This window comes from Homalodisca vitripennis, chromosome 3 (genome assembly GCF_021130785.1).
Source record: "Homalodisca vitripennis isolate AUS2020 chromosome 3, UT_GWSS_2.1, whole genome shotgun sequence".
In the NCBI taxonomy this organism is placed as follows: domain Eukaryota; kingdom Metazoa; phylum Arthropoda; class Insecta; order Hemiptera; family Cicadellidae; genus Homalodisca; species Homalodisca vitripennis.
Window position 1 is genome coordinate 95061592 of NC_060209.1, and position 21752 is coordinate 95083343.

Consider the following 21752-nt stretch of genomic DNA (forward strand, 5'->3'; position numbering starts at 1 on the left):
ATTAAATTTGATAGATGATTACAATTCTTAAATCTATAAATTTACAAATTATTTGCTGTAGATGGTTATTGAAGTTAAATGATACTATCTATATATCCCGGGTATCCAACGGGATATCTTAACGATATACTTGCCGAAACAAGTTTGAGTTCAATCGTTTCTTCTGTTTAATGAATGACATTCTGTTTCAACCATTTAGGTACAAGACTAATTCTCACATTGCGGTCAGAGTGATGTTTTGAAACAGTTGGAGTTTTGTATGTAGAAGTAGTACGCAAGAGGATAACTCGTTAACTCATCGAAAGTATTTTACAGTAACATCAAACTTCTTTATTAGTATAAGGAAAAAGGTTGGATGGGGTTTGGAAATATTTTGGTGACATTTAAGAACAGTCTGTGAGGACAAACCTATGTCCTTGTTCCGCCACCGCCATTGCCGCTGCTGGCCGTCGCCAAGGAGTTCGAGACTGGTCGTTGCGTCATCGCTCCACTTTACCACCACAACATAAAATGCACTCTTACAGTTTTGGAATCGTAGGTGAAAGGTTGCGTCGCAGTTAACCTGTAGCACGATGCAAGTAGTTAAGGTAGGTCCTGTAACATATAATTTTCTCTTAACAGTTTAAACTTACCATTGTGTACATATATGAGAATTAAATGCTATATTAAAAACATAGTTAATTTATTTATACTAGAATATATTATATATTTGTACTTTTAATTCTAAATATAGAACTTTGGAGATATCATTTACTAATTTCCAACTGCAAATTCGCCTTCCTATTTATATTATAACACTCCCTCACATATTTTATTTAATACTTCTTGCAAGGTATAAGAAAAAACGTTTTACGTATCAAATTTCGCATGCGAATCAGATTATGAATTTGTAAAGATGGTTTATATTATTTTTGTTAACTGGCCATTTTTCATTATTATTACATTTTTAATTATACCATGCTATTAAATCTGTAATAAAAAAGTTACACAGTCCGTACTTAATATCAATGCAATCTATAACAGATAGTTGATCCACACACATCTAATTCATATTAAAAGAAAGCATTAATGGCTTAACCTGCTTTTAGGTTTAATTTTAATAAATAACCCACTGTAGATTTGTAATGTTTACCGTCTATCACTAAATTGTTAAAATCGTTTAAATATACTTTTGAATTCTAGCAAAAAACAATTAAATGTAAAAATATTTTTGAACATATAGGATACTCAGGTATTTGTTTACAACTATAAATACACCACTAATACTCGCAATTTGTAACACAATAACTAAATACTAAGCTCAGATCGTGTGGAATCTCTTTATTAGGGACAGAGCGTGCACAAAATATTAATTCATTTTTTACATTTAAGCTGTATCTGCTTCGGAGGAAACCGCAGATACATAAAACATCGCCTGATGTGAAAAACATAAAAATGATCATACGAGGACAAAAAATGCTACACATACTTTGTTTACGCATACAATGTTTACTTTTATGCATGTTTATATCACCAACTAAGGAGTTTTTTATGTATGAAAATTTTTGACTCCTTTCCTAAAATCTGGTAGTTAGAGGTAAGTCAAAATAGGAACCCGTAACAAGTGTCACATAATTTTTAAAGGTATTATAAAAAAAATAAGTATGGCAAATACTAGATTTCTCTTAATGATATTAAAAGGTAAAAAATCTTGGAATTTCACACTAATTTCACCATGGACATAGATAAGTCATCACACCTGAAATCTTACATAATGTGAGACGCGGTTTTGAATCCAGGCTGTATTATTGTCAATATATATTTCATATTGTACTTTTTTTAATCACCAAATGTTACCTCAGAGTTGTTGTCAAAAGCTTCTCAGGTTACATCAGGATTCCAAATGACGTTCCTCTAGGAATCCTCTAGGAACCCTCTGAATCATGGAACGGAAGAACGAGACAGTCCGGAATAAGTCAAAATTCTTAGCCTTGACTAAATTTATGGCCCATTAAAAACTGGCACGTTCACCTAAAAAATAACGTATCTAATAAATGTAGTCACTAAATGTTACTTTGTAGTCTCTGAACATCTCCATCTGTATTCCTAGTTACAGGAGAGAATACACAATATTAAAAATGTAACTAAAAATTAAAATATAATACAGTTTTTAAAATAAAAATAAACGAACATCGATATTTCTTCTAAAATCAAGGAACTAAAAAGTAAGAAAAAAATAATAATTTGTCAATATAAAAGTTACTCAAAGCCAATTCCTCATAATTTTGTTGTGGCCCCAAACATTAAATACGATTATACTAATAAGTAATTATGTGGAAAAAAAAGACGCAAGTTTAAAATTAACGTGGTTATATAAAAATAGTTTAAGGGGATATATTTTTCTTAAAACATTGCCTTATGAATTACATGATGTCAAATTCTTATATAAATAAATACATACTTTAATAATATGTATTTTACGTTAATTGCATATAATGGCCAAGGCACTGTACATATCAATATTAAATAAAAATTAATATGAGTTAAGTTATAATTTTTAAGGTTTCCATTCGTTATTTATGAAGCATTACACGTTATATTTAGAAGGACTGCAAAAAGTTATGTTATGTAGTTATGCGTAACGTACAACTTTAAAATTAACTGTCTAATATATGTGTCCCTTAAAATTTGCAACCACTTTCAAAATTTGCGTGTCATTGGACTTGAGTAACTTTCATTTTGTAAAATTAAAATAATTTTTTTACTTTTTAGTTATATGATTTTAGTCCAAGTATTGGTCAGGTTATTTTTACTTAACAGTATTATTTCGCCTCTGATATATATTTCAGTATTTCTCTCGACGTACTGAAACACACAGTCCCCTATTAGGAAATTATTAGGTCTACAATTAATCTTTTGTCAAATAAAAGTTCAAGAGAAATTTGCTTGACAAAGAAGATTGCACAAATAACTCAATTTATACTTTCATAATTCACTAATATTCATATCTAAATAGGTAGGTACCGGGTGTCTTAAAAGTCCCTCTCCCCCCTTTTAACTTTCTTATGAATAAAGAAGGAATGATTTACTTTGAAGGATGTTTATATAACCAACTGAAGAGGTTGTCGATGTGAGAAAATTTTTGACTCCTCCCTCCCCAAATGGGGTATTTTGGGGGTAAAATGGCGAATACTAGATGTCCTTAATGTTACTCTATAAAATTTGGTGTCCAATTAAAGTTTGAACTTTTTATAAAACCTCCACAGATGATTAAATTACCTTTGAAGTTGTTGTAAGGCAGATAAAACATTCATTCACTAGTTATTTTGGGAACTTAGGACACAAAATCATAAAGAGTAATTATAAGGATAAACAAACATCAACAATCATGATTAACATAGCATTTATTAGGTTTTGATTTGTCTGGCCAAAGCCGAATAGAAAGTCCTGGAAATACCAATAGGTGATTTTGTCACATCATCTCTTATTGTTTACTAGTTAGTATGTGATACACATTCAGACCACTTTGACACAGAAACTGGACAGAACATAAATAGAAGTGTAAAAAAGGTAAATTTTAATAGTATTTCATTCAAAATGGTAAAGCCATTATTAGTTCGCTATCTAATAATAAATTGCTTTCTTAGGATTATTTACTAAGATATGAATGATGAACATTTAGTTTGAATTTTTTTCGTCGTTGTCGATTTGAACTTTAGCAACTCAACCTAATAATATGACTGCCTCGATATCCACGGACTAAACTTTGATATCTTATAAACCAATTCAGTTTTAATTGATTCAAATATTACAAGTGCATTAGAAATGTATTTCTAGGATTAAAATAGACCAATCACTACAGTTCCTGTGTAAGATATTTGAGACGATCCTATGTGAGTTGGTTATTGATATTGATAACCATACCAATATTTTACTGACTCGCAGTACAGTTTTACTCATATACTTGTATGTGGAAGAAGAACTGAAGTGAATTTGTTAAACACGGTTTGCTTGAGAACAAAGATTATACTGAAGGCAGGATATTTGATCTCTCAAGGAACTTTGACACGGTTTGTCACAGAGCTATTCTCCAGAAGTTGTCTAGCTCCGAAGTTTTTAAAATAACATTATCTAAGTGATAGGCAGTTACTTAAGAGTCCCAATAGCGTATGGTCTGACTTTGAGTCAATGGTGTCCCGTAGGGATCTTTGCTTGGACCTCGCCATTATTACGTCAATGTCTTACAGAGTTGTGATGAAATTAAATGCTTAGCAATGTTTGTTTTTGCTGATAAATTGGCTGAAGTCTTTTCAATGATAAAGGAGGAAGCAATTGGGAGCAGACTGGAAACATTTACTGATAATATATTTGACTGTTTCAATGGTTTCAGTATCAATTGCAATAAAACATTAAGCATTTTATTTGAGCAGGGTGGGAGTTAAATTCGATGCAATGCTCAGCATCCAAAATTTATGATTTAAGAGACTATTTATGATTAGAGTAGTCAGCCAAAGCGTCGGCGTCCGGTTGGTCGGCATCGGTCGGTATACCATGGTTTGGAGTGTCCATGGCCGAACGGTCTAAGATATCGGGACTTTGTATTTGAGTTTGAGTTTTGTATCTGTGACCGTTGCATATTTTTCAGTACCATCGACATTGTTCTGTATCGACTCTCTCCCTTATTCTGTTTGATAAGGTCCTTGCATAGGTCAGTGACCCACGAGGACGGGCAGAATTAGGCTTAAAGGGGATCGGCCTCTCCTTAAAAAAATACATGGCCACCTGAGCTGTGGAAAACATATGAGGTATCCATGCTTCGGCTAGTGGAAGCTGTGATTGCTTCACCATGCTTCTTTGTTTTGAAGACAAGAACTATGAGAATAATTTAAGGTACCTACTCTTCCCAGAGCTCACTACGAACCTACTTGAATGTTGTAATACTAACCCTTTTTATGAGCTATATAGGGCAAATTTATTACTTAATTGTGCTTTTGTACTAACTAAAAATTTCTTAATATCATATTATGACTTAAATAGTTAATTTTGTCATACTGCATTTTATTTATCCTTCACTGTACATGTTACTACTTATAGTTAGTTTGATGAGGCAATGCTATTGTTGCTTCAATGCTAATAAATTGAATTTAACTTCAGCAAGATAATTCTTTTATTCTATAAATGTAAATTTATTTAGACGTTTGAAATTCAATCTTACACAAAGTACTGAACTGGTTGAATTGAAATTTTTCTGAACACAAAAATTATTCTATTAGGATTTCTAGAGGCCTCAGCGCTACAGTTACAAGGAAAAATGAAAGTATACTCTAAAAATTCACTATAAATTCTGGTTAAACACCTGCTTACAGTCAGGGTGGGGAAGACCATCCGTCCGTGGTTTATAGCGGCTAAACTGAGAAACCTAAATTTTCGTTTTAACGAAAACCCCAATATTCGACCCCAAAGAGTTCGGGAAAATAATTTATCATAGTCAAAACGGCACTGAGGGGAGGGGGATAGTTTTTGAAAAATTTTGAAATGTAAAGCAGGTCGAGCCGTACCTCACTTTAAAGGTCTCTATTCAGTGATTATTTTGAAAAAGTTTTTATTTACTTCGCTTTTTGTATAGAGCGTGGTCGAAAATGCAAAATTTGTATTATTTCACGGTTTATTTACTGTTACCTCGTTAAACATTTTTGCAAATCCAAATTTTTATCCTAGATTTCCAAAGAAGTACGCTTTCTAAAAATATGTTGTAATTTTCACTGTTGAGCACATTTCCAACATAGTTTAAATGTAGACTATTTATAACTCTAAAACCTCAACGTATTAATAACTCTCAACATCACGATGGTACTGGAAGCTGTTATAATGTTAGGATATTTAACTTTTTAACCATTTTACAGAAAACAATTCGAATGCAAGACCATAAAAGTTTTGCTAAAAGTTATATACTTTAGAGAGCCAAGTGTTCTTTTGGTAATGCGTGGAGCCAAGCATAAAATTTCGTCATATCTAGTGCTTCGTTTAATGTATAAGGAACCAGCATTTGATAAGGAATGGAGGCAGGGCTCTAAATCAATAGAAAAACGGTAAAGATGTCCGTACCTAGCGAAAAGTGTTGGAGGTAAGCCCAATAGCGCAACCAAATCAGTATATGCATTCAGCTCTGTAAGAGGAAACACTTTGATGCTACTCCAGTCCGTATATCAGTTATTGTATTTGTTAAAATTAATTTTTACTGTAACACATTGCACTTTGTGCCTGTCTTACTTTCTGATTCCAATTGCTATGGTTACGGGTTCACATTTCTCGTTTGTTTCCCCAAATTGTTGTCACAATGCGAATGGTTTTATGAATAATACAGTGCCCTGTTCATTCGTTATGTTCCTTCAACTACTATAAATATGCCTTTTCACAATGTAAATTGTCCTATATGGACAACTTCACAATTATACTCATAAAATTGAATGTTATAGCAATGTTCAAATAATAACCAGAATTAACGAAATTGTTCAAATCACCACTGCTGTTATCTAAGAACATGAACATGCGATTTTGCACTCGAACATGACATCCCAAAATACTGGTTTAGATGAAATGAGCTGTCTTGTGTGGGATATTGACTTTGGAGTATTTGCTATTTTCGACACTTGACTTCATTCTGACATCCCATCTGACTCCTACAGACACAAGTGTAGGCCTACACTTTTTTATGTTATGATCGCCAGGGTAACATAGAGGATTGCTCTATTCAAGTAACATGTGAAGGCGTGGTCCTTTATACTAAAGAGAATATTTTCTACGAGCAATATTCACTCGGTAAGGGTGTGGTATCGAAACTCTCTGATTCGTGGTCAAGATTAAAGAGGTGAGGATTGATTTATGTGTGGTTTACGGTCCCCACACGTGAGTTACACTTCTATGTCTGCTCTTTTTCACTCTATTCCTATAGGCTTAGCAATGGAAGTAAGTACAGTTATGTGTACAGGGATAATAACATTGACCTAATGTCGAGCACATGTAATGAAGCTCGATATCTAAGCCGACTCTTGAAAGAATCAAATCCCACACAAATTATAACAGAACCAATTAGAGTCACAACAATTTCAGGACCAGTGTCATGGAATGTACCAAGCATTGTAGACAATAGAGGAATACAGATCACAGACCCGAGACTGATTGTCTGTATCAAAACTTTACCTGAAGTGGAAAAACAGAAGTAAAAGATTTTTAAAAGTTTTTAAAGCAGATTTACAGATATTTTTCAAAATTCAATGTGAATCGTGCTGTTACTGCTACCGCTGAGATTGATTGGAATAATGCAATGAGGAAAGAGGGAATCGATTAGCATTATATCAATTGATGAACAGGAACCGTTAGTTTGCAAAAGAGTAAGCACCTTGGATAAACGATGCTATAATTAATAAGACTATTGTGAAAAACAAAAAAATGTGAAACAAATATTGGAAAATAAGGTCCAACAAATATTGGAATACACACAATATGCACGCATTGAGTTAAACTATTTAAAGTGGAAGGCAAGTAGGTCGTTTTGTGTATATATTATAATTTTCTAATAAACCCAAAGAGTTCTAGACTAATCTGCAGAAGTGTAATGCAGTAGAGAATTGCACTAAATTGCCACCCCATTTTAATTTAGATGAAATAAAAAATTTTCTGCAGAAATGGGCAGTAAAATTGAGCCTATCAACGAAAACATAAGTTTTTATAAGTTAACATGAAAAAAAAAACACCTTATGTGATTTGAGCTTTTCTGCAGTGGCTAATATCGATGTAAATTTAGCAATGATTGGAATAAAGTAAAAAACAACGGGGACGATATTTTTACGACTATATTAATGATAGAAGCAGTTAGTCCTTGTGCTTCAGATACATTTTGCATCTAATAAATAATTGCATCTGATCGTGTGTTTCCTCAGAGACGGAAGCAAAATTCTGTCCATCCCCTGCCTAATGTAAACACACCGTGTATCATCTATCGACTTAGGCCAATTTCAATATTACCTGCAATTTCCCAAAATTTTTGGAAAAAAATATTACCTCATCAGCTGATGGAATATATGAGTAGCGAAAAATGTCCGGAATCCTACCTATAAAACGCCCATATTCAATAACTTAAAATCAAAACAAACAAAGAACCTAAAACTCGTAAAAAATATGGCACTAATTATATCGTTGTAGAATTAATTCCTCATTATATTTTGGAGTGGTGATTAAGAAGATTTAATTAATTTTGTTAAAAAACGAGGAGAACAAAATATAGTCATTTACCGGTATTGATGACGATAGATTTCATCAGAAACTACAGCGTTGAACTTTTCTTTATAAAGAGTATGAATTATATTCAATTATTGAACTCAATTGAAGTTTGTTATTTTTTGTCTGGATCTGTATCACTTATATCTGACAATAGACATTAAAAAGCAGTCTGTCATCACATTCTGCAATTCATTTACCTTTGGGTCCTTTATAGATAGCTTGATATATATTAAAAAATAATCCTTATAACTTTCTCCCGTATACGAAGCTCTTCTTACTTATTACGGGGAATTATGAGACTAAAGTCACATTAAAATGGTATGTTCTTAAGATTTTATCCACTTCACACTCCTCAGAGAATATGTCTTCTCACATGAAGTATGTTTTGTGTAGTTTGCCTGCTATGTCCCTTTCACTTTCTCAGCATAGCCGTACTAGCAGCAGCAACTAAGGCTTGTCTTTAAAACGTGACGTTACATAAACAATTATTTTTTAATGCATACATTTTAATTTTATTGATATACGATAATTATTACCTTTTGAGTTGAATTTTCAAACAACAGTCTTTAGTTATTTATTTCATTCAATTTATTTGAATGAATCTGTTTTTGGAGCAAAATCCTGTAAAAATAAACTTATAATAATAACGGAATGTCTACTCTGATACCCCATCGGAACGACATACTTTTATCAAGGATCATAATCGTAATATGTTGAGTAATTAATTAAATTGTTTCTGATTATGTAGCGGCCGTTTAATATTTGCAATATAAATTATATACATTTACGACTACAACATTTTAGTTTATTATTTAATAAGCTTGCAAATGGAATATTTAAATATTGTAGATACAAACTTGTTTTTTTTGTTGCACGATTATTGCCATATAAGAAGATCGATAATGCAGCTTGAGGCAACCAACTAAACCCTCATTAGATATTATTGATATATTTGCTGAACTCAATGTCACAAAACTAACATAATAGATCGTATAACTAGATGCTAAAAAGTGTCTAATGTTTAATTTAGATATTGAAATACACTTAGAGATATCTAGAGAATACATATATGTTATGGAAATTGGTACGCTTTTTGTACTGTGAACACAAGATAAATTGAAACTTTTAAAATACTTTTCAACGAACGCATAGAGTGATTTCTGTGGTACATTGATTTCAAGAGAGATGTTAAACGAAAATTGGCAGAAATTTTAACTTTAAGGGTTGGAATAGTATGCAAGGATTTCTACTTTTAAGGATACCTACTTAGGATTTAAATGACTTAAGGCTTACTTAATTTTTGAGTTTTTGCCAGCTATTGAGTATTATTCAGTCCAGGCATCATTTTATTGGTTAATATTTTCTCAATATTTATACTAACACAAAAAGCTGGCTAAAACAGTCGGAAAATTATTTAAATATATATGTGCTTAAATTAGAGTAATTATTAATATATTAGAATGCGTGTCTCACAAAATAAGGCTCTCATTAATGAATGGTCAATGGGCAATCTCCTTATTTCTAAGCATTGATTTTAATCGATTACGGGTTTGAGGAGGAAACGCCACTAACTACAGGTGTAATATAAACAGTGAGTTAGCCTTGAGAGTGGTTGACCTTGTGGTGCCCGCGGGTATCACCGTTTTGGTATCAAAGGAGGTCAATCCTCTTCAACCTTCAGGGCTGAGCCTGTTGTTACTGCCCGCTTAGAACCAACAGGTGAAACCAGTTTTATACGATTTGTTAGTCAATCACACTGACATTATGGTTTAGTCTGAAGAATTCCAGTATGTCTTTCAGCATCAAGTGTAATATTAAACGAAATATTTTATTGAAAATTATTACTTTTCGTGTCGTAGACATTGGTTAAAGAGTATTTTACAAAATTAAATGTACAGCATTTCCCACTTAAATGAACGATTCAAGCGTGTAAAAACAAATCCACTAAATGATCTAAATTTCCTTCTAAATTACCCCAACCCAAGAATGTCGAGAGCCTCGACACATATAATTAAGAACAGCTTTCTGTTTCTATCCTCTTAACTTCTCGAAACACAGTTTCTGTGCCGGCAAGGCCCTCGGACCCGCCCCGAGTCTTTGACCTCGCGTGATGTCCAGGTGGCATAGGTGTGTGGTGATTGGACACAGACATATCCTTGACCGAGTTCTCTTCAACGCTCCAGTTCACTTCCTCACCGGCAAGGCGTGGATGTCCACTTTACTTTCGCTGCAGTCGTAACTCCCTTCTCTCGCCCGGTAAGGTATCGTTGACAGTGTGATGTTCTTGCTCAATGCCACTCACTATCTGTATCGCACAGTAGCGTAGCTCTCAGCTTTGCCAAGTCACTACCGTATTAGGTAGATTTCGTGGATTACTTATAATATTTGGCTGTTCTACATTTTATACAATAATATCCCGATGTATATGATTTTATTGCGACAATACATTACAATAGCTCAAACATGAGTGGAAACTACAAATAACACAATTACTTAAGTACAACTAGAAGTTCGTCAGTTAGTATCAACAAATCACAAGTCTAGAAAGAAGTTATTTTAATTACATTGTAAATAAAACTCGTAAAGTTAGTAATGAATTGTTAGGAATTGCAATTGGCATTACAAATGGCCAGATTTTATAGGTATGAGTCTAACCTTAAGGAAATACTTAAAATCAAATCTATCCTGCAGCAGTGTCCGTGTTCTGATGAAATCAAGACAAACCGAAACAAAGTTATACGTTTAGAATGTGTATAAATTACTAGAAAAGGATATAATTATTAAGAAAACGTATTATGAAAATTATTAACAATATGTATTCTAACAATACAAGCCTAATTATAAATACAAAAGTTTTTCTTGTTTTGCTTTTACGAGTAAACTATTCGACCGAATTCACTGAAACTGTACATGGATATTCCTAGAGTCTGGTATGATTATAGACCTATTACTATTTCGAAAACCACTCCGACCTATGCCCCACTGATCTCTAATACTCTAATACTTTCACTACTGTGAAAAATCCTATCTTGGTCTCTAAAGTTACGAAATATTAATTGAAACAGCCTGTTAAATGTAATAGACTGTTCTGCGTAAGCAATGTTTTATGAAAGCACTTAAAAAGTGTTTTGTTAAATCTTATAATACACTTTACACATTTACTGGATAGCTAATATTTATTCCAATAGTTTTCTTATAGTTCCCGATATGTAATCGGTAGTATACATGGCAATGTTTGTTTGGAAGTCATTTAGTGTTTGTAATGTTTATTTTTGACATCGATTTCGAACAGCACTATAGGCTTTGTCATGTTTTAGACTTAATAGGTAAACTAACCACGAACTCATGAAAAAATATGTAATAACACTGCAGATATATTAAACTCGCTTTATTATAAATTTAAGCTCGTGAATAAAATTACTTACCTACGTTGGTGTATGTTTTATCAGGTAGCGGTTGTTGCTCTCGCAGTCTTCGCTCTCTGCTCTGCAGAGGCTGCGAAGAAATCAACGAAGCAAACGGAGAAGACTTCTGACAAGGTTAAAAAATCTTTAAGAAATGAGAACACAAAACCTCAGAAGAGAGGTCTGTACCCAGAGCCTAACCTCGGATCAACCTACGATTTGCCTGGCGCCCCCGTGGACGTGTACCACGGCAGTCCTGCAGATCATCTCTCCGTGTCACATGATCTCGGCCTATACGGCGGTGTTTACGGTAAACAACTAGACCTCCACTCTCCAGCGGTCCTCGCCACTTACGCTCCTAGGTACAGCTTCGGATCGGCAGGTCACGGGAGCTACTCGTCCTACGGTCACGGCTACCTCGGTGGCTTTCCGGGTGGTCTGAAGGGACTGGAGGCTCTGCTAGGTGGAGTGAAGATAGAAGAGGGCATCATCCGTATCAAGACCGTGACCACACACGTGCCTGTGCCCTACCCTCACCCTGTACCTGTAGAAGTCATCAAGAAGGTCCCTGTTCCTGTACCTCACGCTGTCCCTGTAGATGTTCCTAGAGCTGTTCCTGTTGAGGTTCCTCAGCCCTACCCTGTAGAGGTAAAAAAAACCGTACCCTGTTGTAGTACCCAAGCCCGTGCCTCAATTGGTTCCTCATCCTGTTCACGTCAAAGTACCAAAACCCTATCCAGTGGAAGTACCCACACCGTACACCGTCGAGGTCCACAAGCCGGTACCTGTACCTGTCCCTCACCACGTGGAAATACCTAAGCCCGTGTTCTACCAAAATCCTCAGCAATCGTACAGTGATACACACTCTTCCTATTCTGTGCCCGCTTTTTACTCTGCTGCCAAGCCTGTTCTCTACCAAACACCTCAGCAATCGTACAGTGATACACCCGTTTATAAATCCTACGCCTCTTCTTATCCTGTGGCTCATTCTTACTCTGCCGCCAAGCCTGCAGTAACTATTGTGAACTGTGATGAAGACTACTCACATTTCAAGTCTGATTCGATTGCTCATGATCATTCTTTTACCAAAGATTTCCTTTCCGGTGACTACGGACACCACTCCACCGTTGCACCTGCTGTGGAATCTTACGACCACCAGCTGTACCACCACGCCCCCTCTCCTGCCCCGTTGTACCCATCGTACGACAAGCCAGTTGCCACTTCGTTCGTCGGAGTCACTGCTCATGGAGCGCCAACCTATAAACGAGAGGTTCACCATAACTAATTAGGTAAATACACCTAGTACCACGTAAATGCACCTAGTTATAAAGCTCAGTGGTTATACATCTTTATAACGACGTAAAATAAACATCTAAAGGTTTTTAATTCAAATTTATTTGTTAAAATTCTAGAATAATTACATTTTTACGGATTAAAAGTTTTTTACAAACTGAAAACATTTTCCACTACAAAAATGCGACAAATATCAAAATATGTGTACAAGAATTTTCTTACTATTGAACCAGTTATCAAGTACAACAAGGATTGCATGTCAGGATATAGTCAATTTTGTACTAAATATCCTCAGATACAGAAGTTATGAACAAAGCGCAGTTACTTTAAATATGTAGTATAATTAGTTTGTAACGTAAAAAAGATCTTCATTTAATAAAAATGTTTCACTTAAGTAATGACTGCTGTCAATTTCTACATTTGTATTGTCCATAATGGCGCGTTTTCAATAATAATATAAAGCTTTGGTTTTAGTTTTTATTTGACCGAATTCTATAAACAATTTATTTGCAACTATAGCAAGTATTTTTATATAACTGATGTTTAAGTATCAATCGTATATAATCTTTCTTTACAAATTATTTAGGTACCAGTTTTGTCATAAAACGACTTAGGTATTCATAGATTATAGCAATTTCTTGTATTAGTAAATGTTTTAAGCTTGTTAAATTTGTTGTAATTGCGAATTTATGAGTAAGAATTTCAGTGAATTTATATATTTACAAAAATCAAAAAGGTCCAATGATATTTATAGAGTTTCTAAACAATCAAATTCTCATTTCAAACATGTCTCAAAACTTCAATCAAATATTACATCTATTTGGAACAAAATTTTGGACATAAAGTGTTTCAGAAAACAATTTAGACAAATTAAATTTCCGGAAAAAATGTATAGTAAACTGTTTGGAACCACCGGGGTTCAGATAAATATTTAGGTTACGCAACCACGTAACGTTCACCATGTCTGGCTATAGTAATGTTGGCGAATTATTTTTGGGAATAACATTCCACACTAATTCTAGTAATACCTTAGTTTCCCTATATTTTATTTAACATTTCAAAATAACAACTAGTACTCCGATTATATTGTCATTAATATTAAACTACGATATACTTACTGTATATAATTTACATGAAGATGTGTTTTGTTACAGAGTTAATGACTTCACATCATAGAGATCATTCTTCCACAGTAATTTATGTATTCCTGCTTCTGTAAATAGTAACATATTTTGTACTACTTCAAATAAAACAATATTTAGTTTTTATTTTTGTCAATACCCAATACTATACTGAAACCTAACTCATGGCGTGGATTTATAAAAGATTAAATAAATTAATAGTGTAAGTACGCCAACTAGACTCTACGAGTGAAATTAAGATGGGTCTGATAGATTTACACTTTAATGGCAAAAGCTTTTTATGATTTATAGACAAGTTTCCATTAAACACATACAGGATTTTTCTAGATATTTCTTAAATGAATATTTAATTTTACTTTTTGGGTCATTAAAGGTATGTAATTTGTTCTATCGTGTCAACGATGGTTGGTTTATTGTTTGATTAACTATTCACACGTTTTCTTAGGTAAAAGTAATTATTGTATTTTTATAGTTCTTATACAGCGATAGAATGTATTATTATATACTATTTAGTAGCAGATATAGTAAATTGATGGGCGTTAATAAAGGTAAAAAACATTCATGGGGGTTGGATAAATATTGAGCCATATAACAATGACTACTAATCACATTTTCTAAAAAAACTATAAGTTTTAGACCACAAATATTCTTTATAGGGAAAATTAGACCCCTAAGAATGCTAAATTAAAAATGAACTATGTTAAAACTAAAGATATTGCCTACACCAATTCGACGAAAGGGCAGACCTATAGTTCTTCACAGTGCTGCCATCTGTAGTAAAAGTTTGATACTATAACAGTTATAACTATCGCAGGACACTACGACGGATACCAAATACCTATTACTTGACAGATCACATTTTCTCAAAAACTATAAGTTTTGGACCACAAATATTCTTTATAAACTCTAAGTGCGTACCAATAAAAAGGATTTGGGTACCAATAATCCCGTATGAATGCTAAATTAATAAACTAAGATGAAGTTAAGATGTTGCCTACACTAATTCAATGAAGGGGCAGAGTCCTATAGTTCTTCACAGTGCTGGTATCTGTAGTAAAATTTCAATACTATTACCGTTATAACTATTTGCAGCACACTACGACGGATGATATTTTGTATATGCAAAATTCTGGAATAAATAAAGTTATATATTATAGAAAAGTCAAAGCCCTCGCTCACTCATCACTATTTATCTAACTCCCCAATGAATGTTGAAAATCATGATATTATACTTGTGCCTCTTGACCTAAATACAAACACTAAACATTTTCATAACGATCACACATCCATAGGGGTTGAATGGGCTTGCAACCTCTAGAAGAACTGTATTTTGTTTTTAAACTTCTCTATATCCTGCAAAGATACGGATTGATACTACGACGCATACGGATTGAAATAGAGTTAGAACATCTAAAAACCCACTTTTTTGTTATTAAAATAATTATATGGAATGTTAGAGTTTACAATTAACGTAGCTTAAGCTTTTAATAGAACAGCTAAAGATTTTTTTATTAAGATCAACTTCCCATAGGGGCTGAAATGAGGATGCATATCCGTAGAAGAACTATATTTTATTTACACTTTCCCGCTGACCTATAAAGATTAAATTTGATACACATGTGTATCAATATACTACGGGTAAAAATACCTTAGACCGAAAGTATATGACGACGACAAAGATGACTACTACAGCACATTGTAAACTTTCGGATTTATATATTATTTATATATTTATTATTTATAATTATATATATATATATATATATATATATATATATATATATATATATACATATGAGGAATGTCAGAAGCTATGGCGCTAGAAATACCTTAGATAAAAAGTACATAGATTAAAGTAGCCTGAAGTAGACATTTTTGCCTGAATTCGAAGTTTTCCGACCACCGTATATATATATGTATAAAATCATATTATAGATCGGGCCATAAATCGAAAAGTGACACTGGAAATAATTTAGACAGGGAGAAGATTACAAAAGTTGAAAGTATACAATTAGTTATTAACTACAGAAGGCTTCCCAGGCTGAGTGTGTTTTACTCTTAACAACAAAGGGAACTCTACCATGGCAGGTGAACTATTCTTCATTTGAACCACAAATACTTCTTCACGCGCTAAAGCTAACACGAAAACCAATACTAAGTTAATTTGTTTAATTTTGAAACTATTAAACATTAAAAAATACATACTTTATAATATCCTACTTCCGTGGTTTAATTATTATAGGAGTTTATCATATTACATCATAAGTTTTTTCACTGAGATTACTATGAACTTAATATTTCTCTACTCTGGCCCAAAATAGCTCACATGTTATCAGTAAACTTGTTGAAGCTATTTATATAAATATAAAGGAATGTTTTAGAGAAACTTGTTTATTTCATTTACACTTATAATAGATTTTTGTCTTTGACTTTTTATTTCAACTTAAATTTTAGTTATTGCGAATCATTGCGATTCACTTTTTTTTATTTCCGGAATTTTTTATCTCATAATACCGATCACTAAAATATTCCGAAAGACTGATCACTAATGCTTATTTCTATTTAACGAGCCATAAAATAATATTTTATTTGTGGTATTGAATTGAAATGCATGTTTTTTAAACTGTTGAACATCACAACAGTTTAAAACAGTAGGTTTAAAGATTTTTAAACCTACAAGAAAATTTTCAATACAACTTAGGAAATAAATAAATTAATACTAAAAACTATTAAATTACTTGTAATAATATCATCACACATAAAACACAAAACGTTTAGAAAACAGCGGGGAAAGCAATAATAATAAATAGCCGGCCACTCTAAATATATGCCTAAAAACTAAATATAAGAAAGCGATTATACACCTGCTGCAATACATCGGAATCTATCCGACAGCTTCTTGTAAACTATAGAAAGCTCTTCTGGCCAAGCATTCCTTTAAATGAACCTTAGATTATTTAAACAGTATTCTAATATCTAAAGGACTGAGGGAGAGAATTAAATAATTTTAGACCAAAGTGAAAAAGAATTTTTGAACAGAGATAGTCTGAATTTATTAGTTACAAGGTTTTATTTGCACCTTGTATGTAAGAGTAATCTAACACATCTAAATTATTGTGTTTTGAAAATGTATAAAATGGAATGGTAAATTAATAGGCTTCCCAACGGTAGAGTACCACTTGATCGGAAGAACTCCCTACAGCTCTCTCGCTGGCCCGATCCCTAAATTCATCTCAGAGCTCTCTTCGGGATTTAAAAATATTCTACTAAATGAATGGGAAAAAAGCCCAAGAAACATATAACAATAGACGTAAACCAAAAACACTGAGTGGTATACGTATCACGGAAAACAATCCTCACTCATCACTAATTCCCAAACTTTACCAGAAAGTTATAGGGAAAATAGATATACGATAATGAAAAATTACTACACCGTTACCTAAGAACTTCTGAGTGATGGTTACAAAATAATAAAATACTGAAAGAAGGCACTGAACAAAACTAACTAGACCATAGCTTTTTTTTAATTTTATGACTATATTACAAAAAACTCCCAACATTTTTAAACATTCCATATGAATAAATAATAAATACATAACATACACAATTTTTAGTGAATGGTTAAATAGATGAAAATCAATAGAAGATATCCTTTAACACTGTTTTTATGTCACTGAGCGCGTGCGCAGGCCAACACGCACACACACGGTATGTTCTTTTTATCAGGCAACCATAGGTATCCAATAAAACTATTCAAGAAAAAATGATTATGAAAATGTTAAAATTAGATTTTTTTAACTTTAAAAATTTAATGGGACACCCTATGTTATCTCGAAATTTTAGATATAAAATTAAGTTTACAAAGTTTTAAGTCTTCAATTTCTTAAAACTTACTCTAATAGGAATTACAGCCCACTAATTGAGATGACAAGTATAATTTAAACGAAGAGGTGTTCCCATTGCGTATATTACATCTGACTTTGTAGTCTAGTTGTCTCTGAGTTCGTATTAACTATTTTTGTCACCGAATATTTCGGATATCTCCGGATGGACTTCTCCAGATTTCGGGAGTTAAGTCTACGATAGCGTTAGATTTCAGACGCTGCATTGAGCTGAAGGTGAAATGGAAGTGAACTCAACTTTCAAATTAAATCACCCCTTCCCAACATACCTATGTTATGTGTAGAAAACCAAGTCAGGTTGTATGGGTACGACTTATATTTTTGAACTAGTACAGATAAACCATTAAAACTGCACACTTCAATTCTATAAACTGATATTTACTTTTCATGAAACTAAAGAAAGGTCCGCAAGAAGTCAGAATAAAATTCTTAGAAGAGAGTATAGGTCAAGTAGTACATCAAACTAATGGTATATATTAGGACAGCACTATACCAAAAACCTGACAGCAAATTGTTCAATCCATACAAACCGGTGGTTTACATTGTACCTTAATATAAAATAACATACAAATGACAAAATAACCACATCTTCAACATGCTCACGTTCGTAAATTTAAACTACTGTCATTTGTATAGTATTAGTCGTTTTTTGAGATACGAATGGTGGCACAGAAAAATGAATAACCAAGTTAAGAATTCACCACACCTGGTATCATGTAACAGGATTAATAAAAAATTCTATGTTAATTAAATCTCATTTCTGTCTAGAGATATCCTGTGGCTAAATAGATAGACAAACAATAATACTGAAAAAGGTTTCATCCCCCACGCAGGCAAAAGAGAAATTGTACCAGCCTACTGAATGATAAGCTTCAATGACGCTCAGCCAAATCTCATAAGTGTAAATGTAGCATTATAGAAATAACTATTATCTAAGAATTTAAAAAAAAAAAGACAACAGATACAATTTCTCGAGATATTTTATACATAGAATAGAATTTTTTACTACATTTGTTAATATATTACTTGTTAAATTGTCACATGGTTCTAATCAGTTTATTTATAAATTAAATTATCCTGCGACTTTCTTGTTGCAACCATGGTTACCCACAAGACTAAAGTATAAATGTCAATAACGATCAGCAAAACCCTATGGAGTGACTTGCACCATCATCGAACTTGTTGTTGCTTGAATCGAAATGAAGCTTCATGAGAAATATCAAGTGTAAAGGTTAATTTTATTTCGAGATATCGTTTTTGGAAAACAGGCAAACAAAAAAGGCAACAAAATTTTGCGGCCTTCGAATAGTAATACTATTACTAACACTAAGTCAATAACAATAAGATAAGTATATAATGATGAAGTTTGAAGAAAAAGTTTTTGTTATTAAGAGAAGGTATGCACATAATCTATGGATGCTATGAAATTACCAAGACAGTTTTAATACTTAAGTAATGAATAACATTGCTTAAATGTTATTAAGCAGTGTAAAAACTATTTTCATACCACCTGTACTGCGCTTTGAGGATAACATACGTACTAGAATTTAACACTTCTGTTGTACGTGTGGCAGCTTTATGTAGAGACTTTTCAATATATTATCACAAATAGACACATTGTGTTAATAGAGTAAAATAAAACAAAAGTTATCAGGATGAGTAAGGTATCAGCTATACATACATGATGACATATTCAAAGCTTCTATAACAGTTATAAAGTTTACCGTAAATTTGTATATAAAATATAAAATACATATGAAATAAATAACACGTCGCAGGTACAGAAACCATTTTCAAAACACCATAGAGTATAAGTAAAAAGTATTATAAACCTACATTATATGATCATTGAAAAAACTCGAACACATTTTAAAAATGGCGATTCCAAGAATGAAAATACCAAAAACCTCCAAGAAGCAGGTGCAACCCACATAATACAACAATAATTCACTAGTATAGAAGATAGTAGAAGGCGCTGTACACGAGGATTGGAATAAAACTTATATACTCAACCCATATCCAAATTAAACTTGTCATATACTACTGTTGTGTATATATTGTATATTACTAAACGCCTTCTAGACACGGCGGCAACTCGCGTAATATAGCAGTCATTCACTAGTCTGGTAGGCAGTTATAAGGCGCTGAGCACGAGGATTGAATATTATTGATATATCATAATAACCTTATCATAATTCCATTGTTGTCATATACTATTTTTGTGTTTCTGTTTTGGTTTACTGAACGCCGCGCCGTCTAGATACGGCAAAATCTCGCGTGATATACAGTCATTCATTAGGCTGGTAGGCAATTATAAGTCGCTGAGCAAGAGAATTGATTAATATTGCTATATTGCAACCTCGTCCAGATTTTATACGAGTTGTTATACAATACTGTTGTGTTGTTGTTCACAGAACGCCTCTCTAAACGGTGTTACCTTGCGCAGTTCACCAACCTAGTACACAGTTAGAAGGCTTCATTACGGTTGTGTTCCTTTTGTTGTTTTATGAACGCCTTCTAGATGCGGCTGCAACTTTTGTATTACATAAGTGATGTGTTGGCCTATTAAACAATTAGAAGGCGCTGATCGTGATGATAAGTTAATCTGAATTGTGAGACTGTATTAACTGCTACCTGGCTATACAATACTTTTTAAACAAAAAAAAGAACATTTATTGAATATTTCTATTATTTTATTATGTGTGAGATCTTAATACAATTAGCAACGTTTCGGCATTTAATTATGATTGTGTTTTCTGGTAATATGCTATTTCCTGAAACGTAAATATAAATGTTATGAATTTCGATGGGCAATATGTATGATAAAATAAGCATGTCAACGAACTGTACCTAACTGTATAGGACTTTTTTTAATTAGTTTTCGGAAAAGTTATTGTTACTTTGTCTGATTCTAACAGTTTAAATCGCTTATTAGGATTCCTATTCATATTATAGTAACCCAACTCAGGCAAACACTCCACTTCTATTATAAAGTGCAAATGGAATGTTTTGCATCTATTCAACGCGTTCATAAAATGCCATTGCTGTAATAAAGACTAACACATTAACATAAACATTATTTGTGGAATTTCGACACACATTCAAAGTTTGCATGTGTGTTCACAGTTCACAAACTCTTTATTCATTATAATGTAAAGTAACAATTCATTGTTCCAATGCACCCTGCAAGGTGCGTGCGGGAACCAAAACTAAATAATTGTATGTCCATTTACTGCTGACTTGCTGTATTTTCTTGCTATGATATTTTTATTAATATAAATATGGCCTGTCTATATTGTAAACAATTCATTTTCTCTGTTTTACAGTTCCTCAATGATTACATTTGGCTACTGAAACAAAAGCAAACAAAAAACTATATTCAAACTGAATTAACACGACCGCATACTTACACATGAATCATACGCATTTGCATACACATAGATATGACACTAAAATAAATAACTATTGTATAAACTATGAGAATGTACAACGATATAAACTATGAGAATGTATAACAATCTAAACTATGAAAATGTATAACAATATAATATAATTAACAATGAAAAAATAACCAACAAGACACGAATACAACCAATAAATTAATAAGCAACCAATAACTAAACATTCATCTTAATATGTAGTACACAAATACAACAGATAAAGCTGCAAATATATTATCAAAAATATTTAACGTACAACCAATTATTGACATATATATTAAGAATATGGTAACATAACCTATATACTCGTAA

General features: G+C 32.7%; 1 protein-coding gene across 1 annotated transcript; it reads left to right on the forward strand.

The window, feature by feature from the left end:
* The first annotated feature begins 459 nt into the window (after nt 1–459).
* LOC124358683 (tyrosine-protein phosphatase non-receptor type 23-like) lies at nt 460–14224 on the forward strand. The gene is given in 4 exon segments (XM_046810985.1): nt 460–587; nt 11709–12314; nt 12316–12952; nt 14111–14224. Coding segments are annotated over 3 exon segments (1254 nt in total). The 5' UTR covers nt 460–572; the 3' UTR covers nt 12949–12952; nt 14111–14224.
* Nucleotides 14225–21752: the final 7528 nt, after the last annotated feature.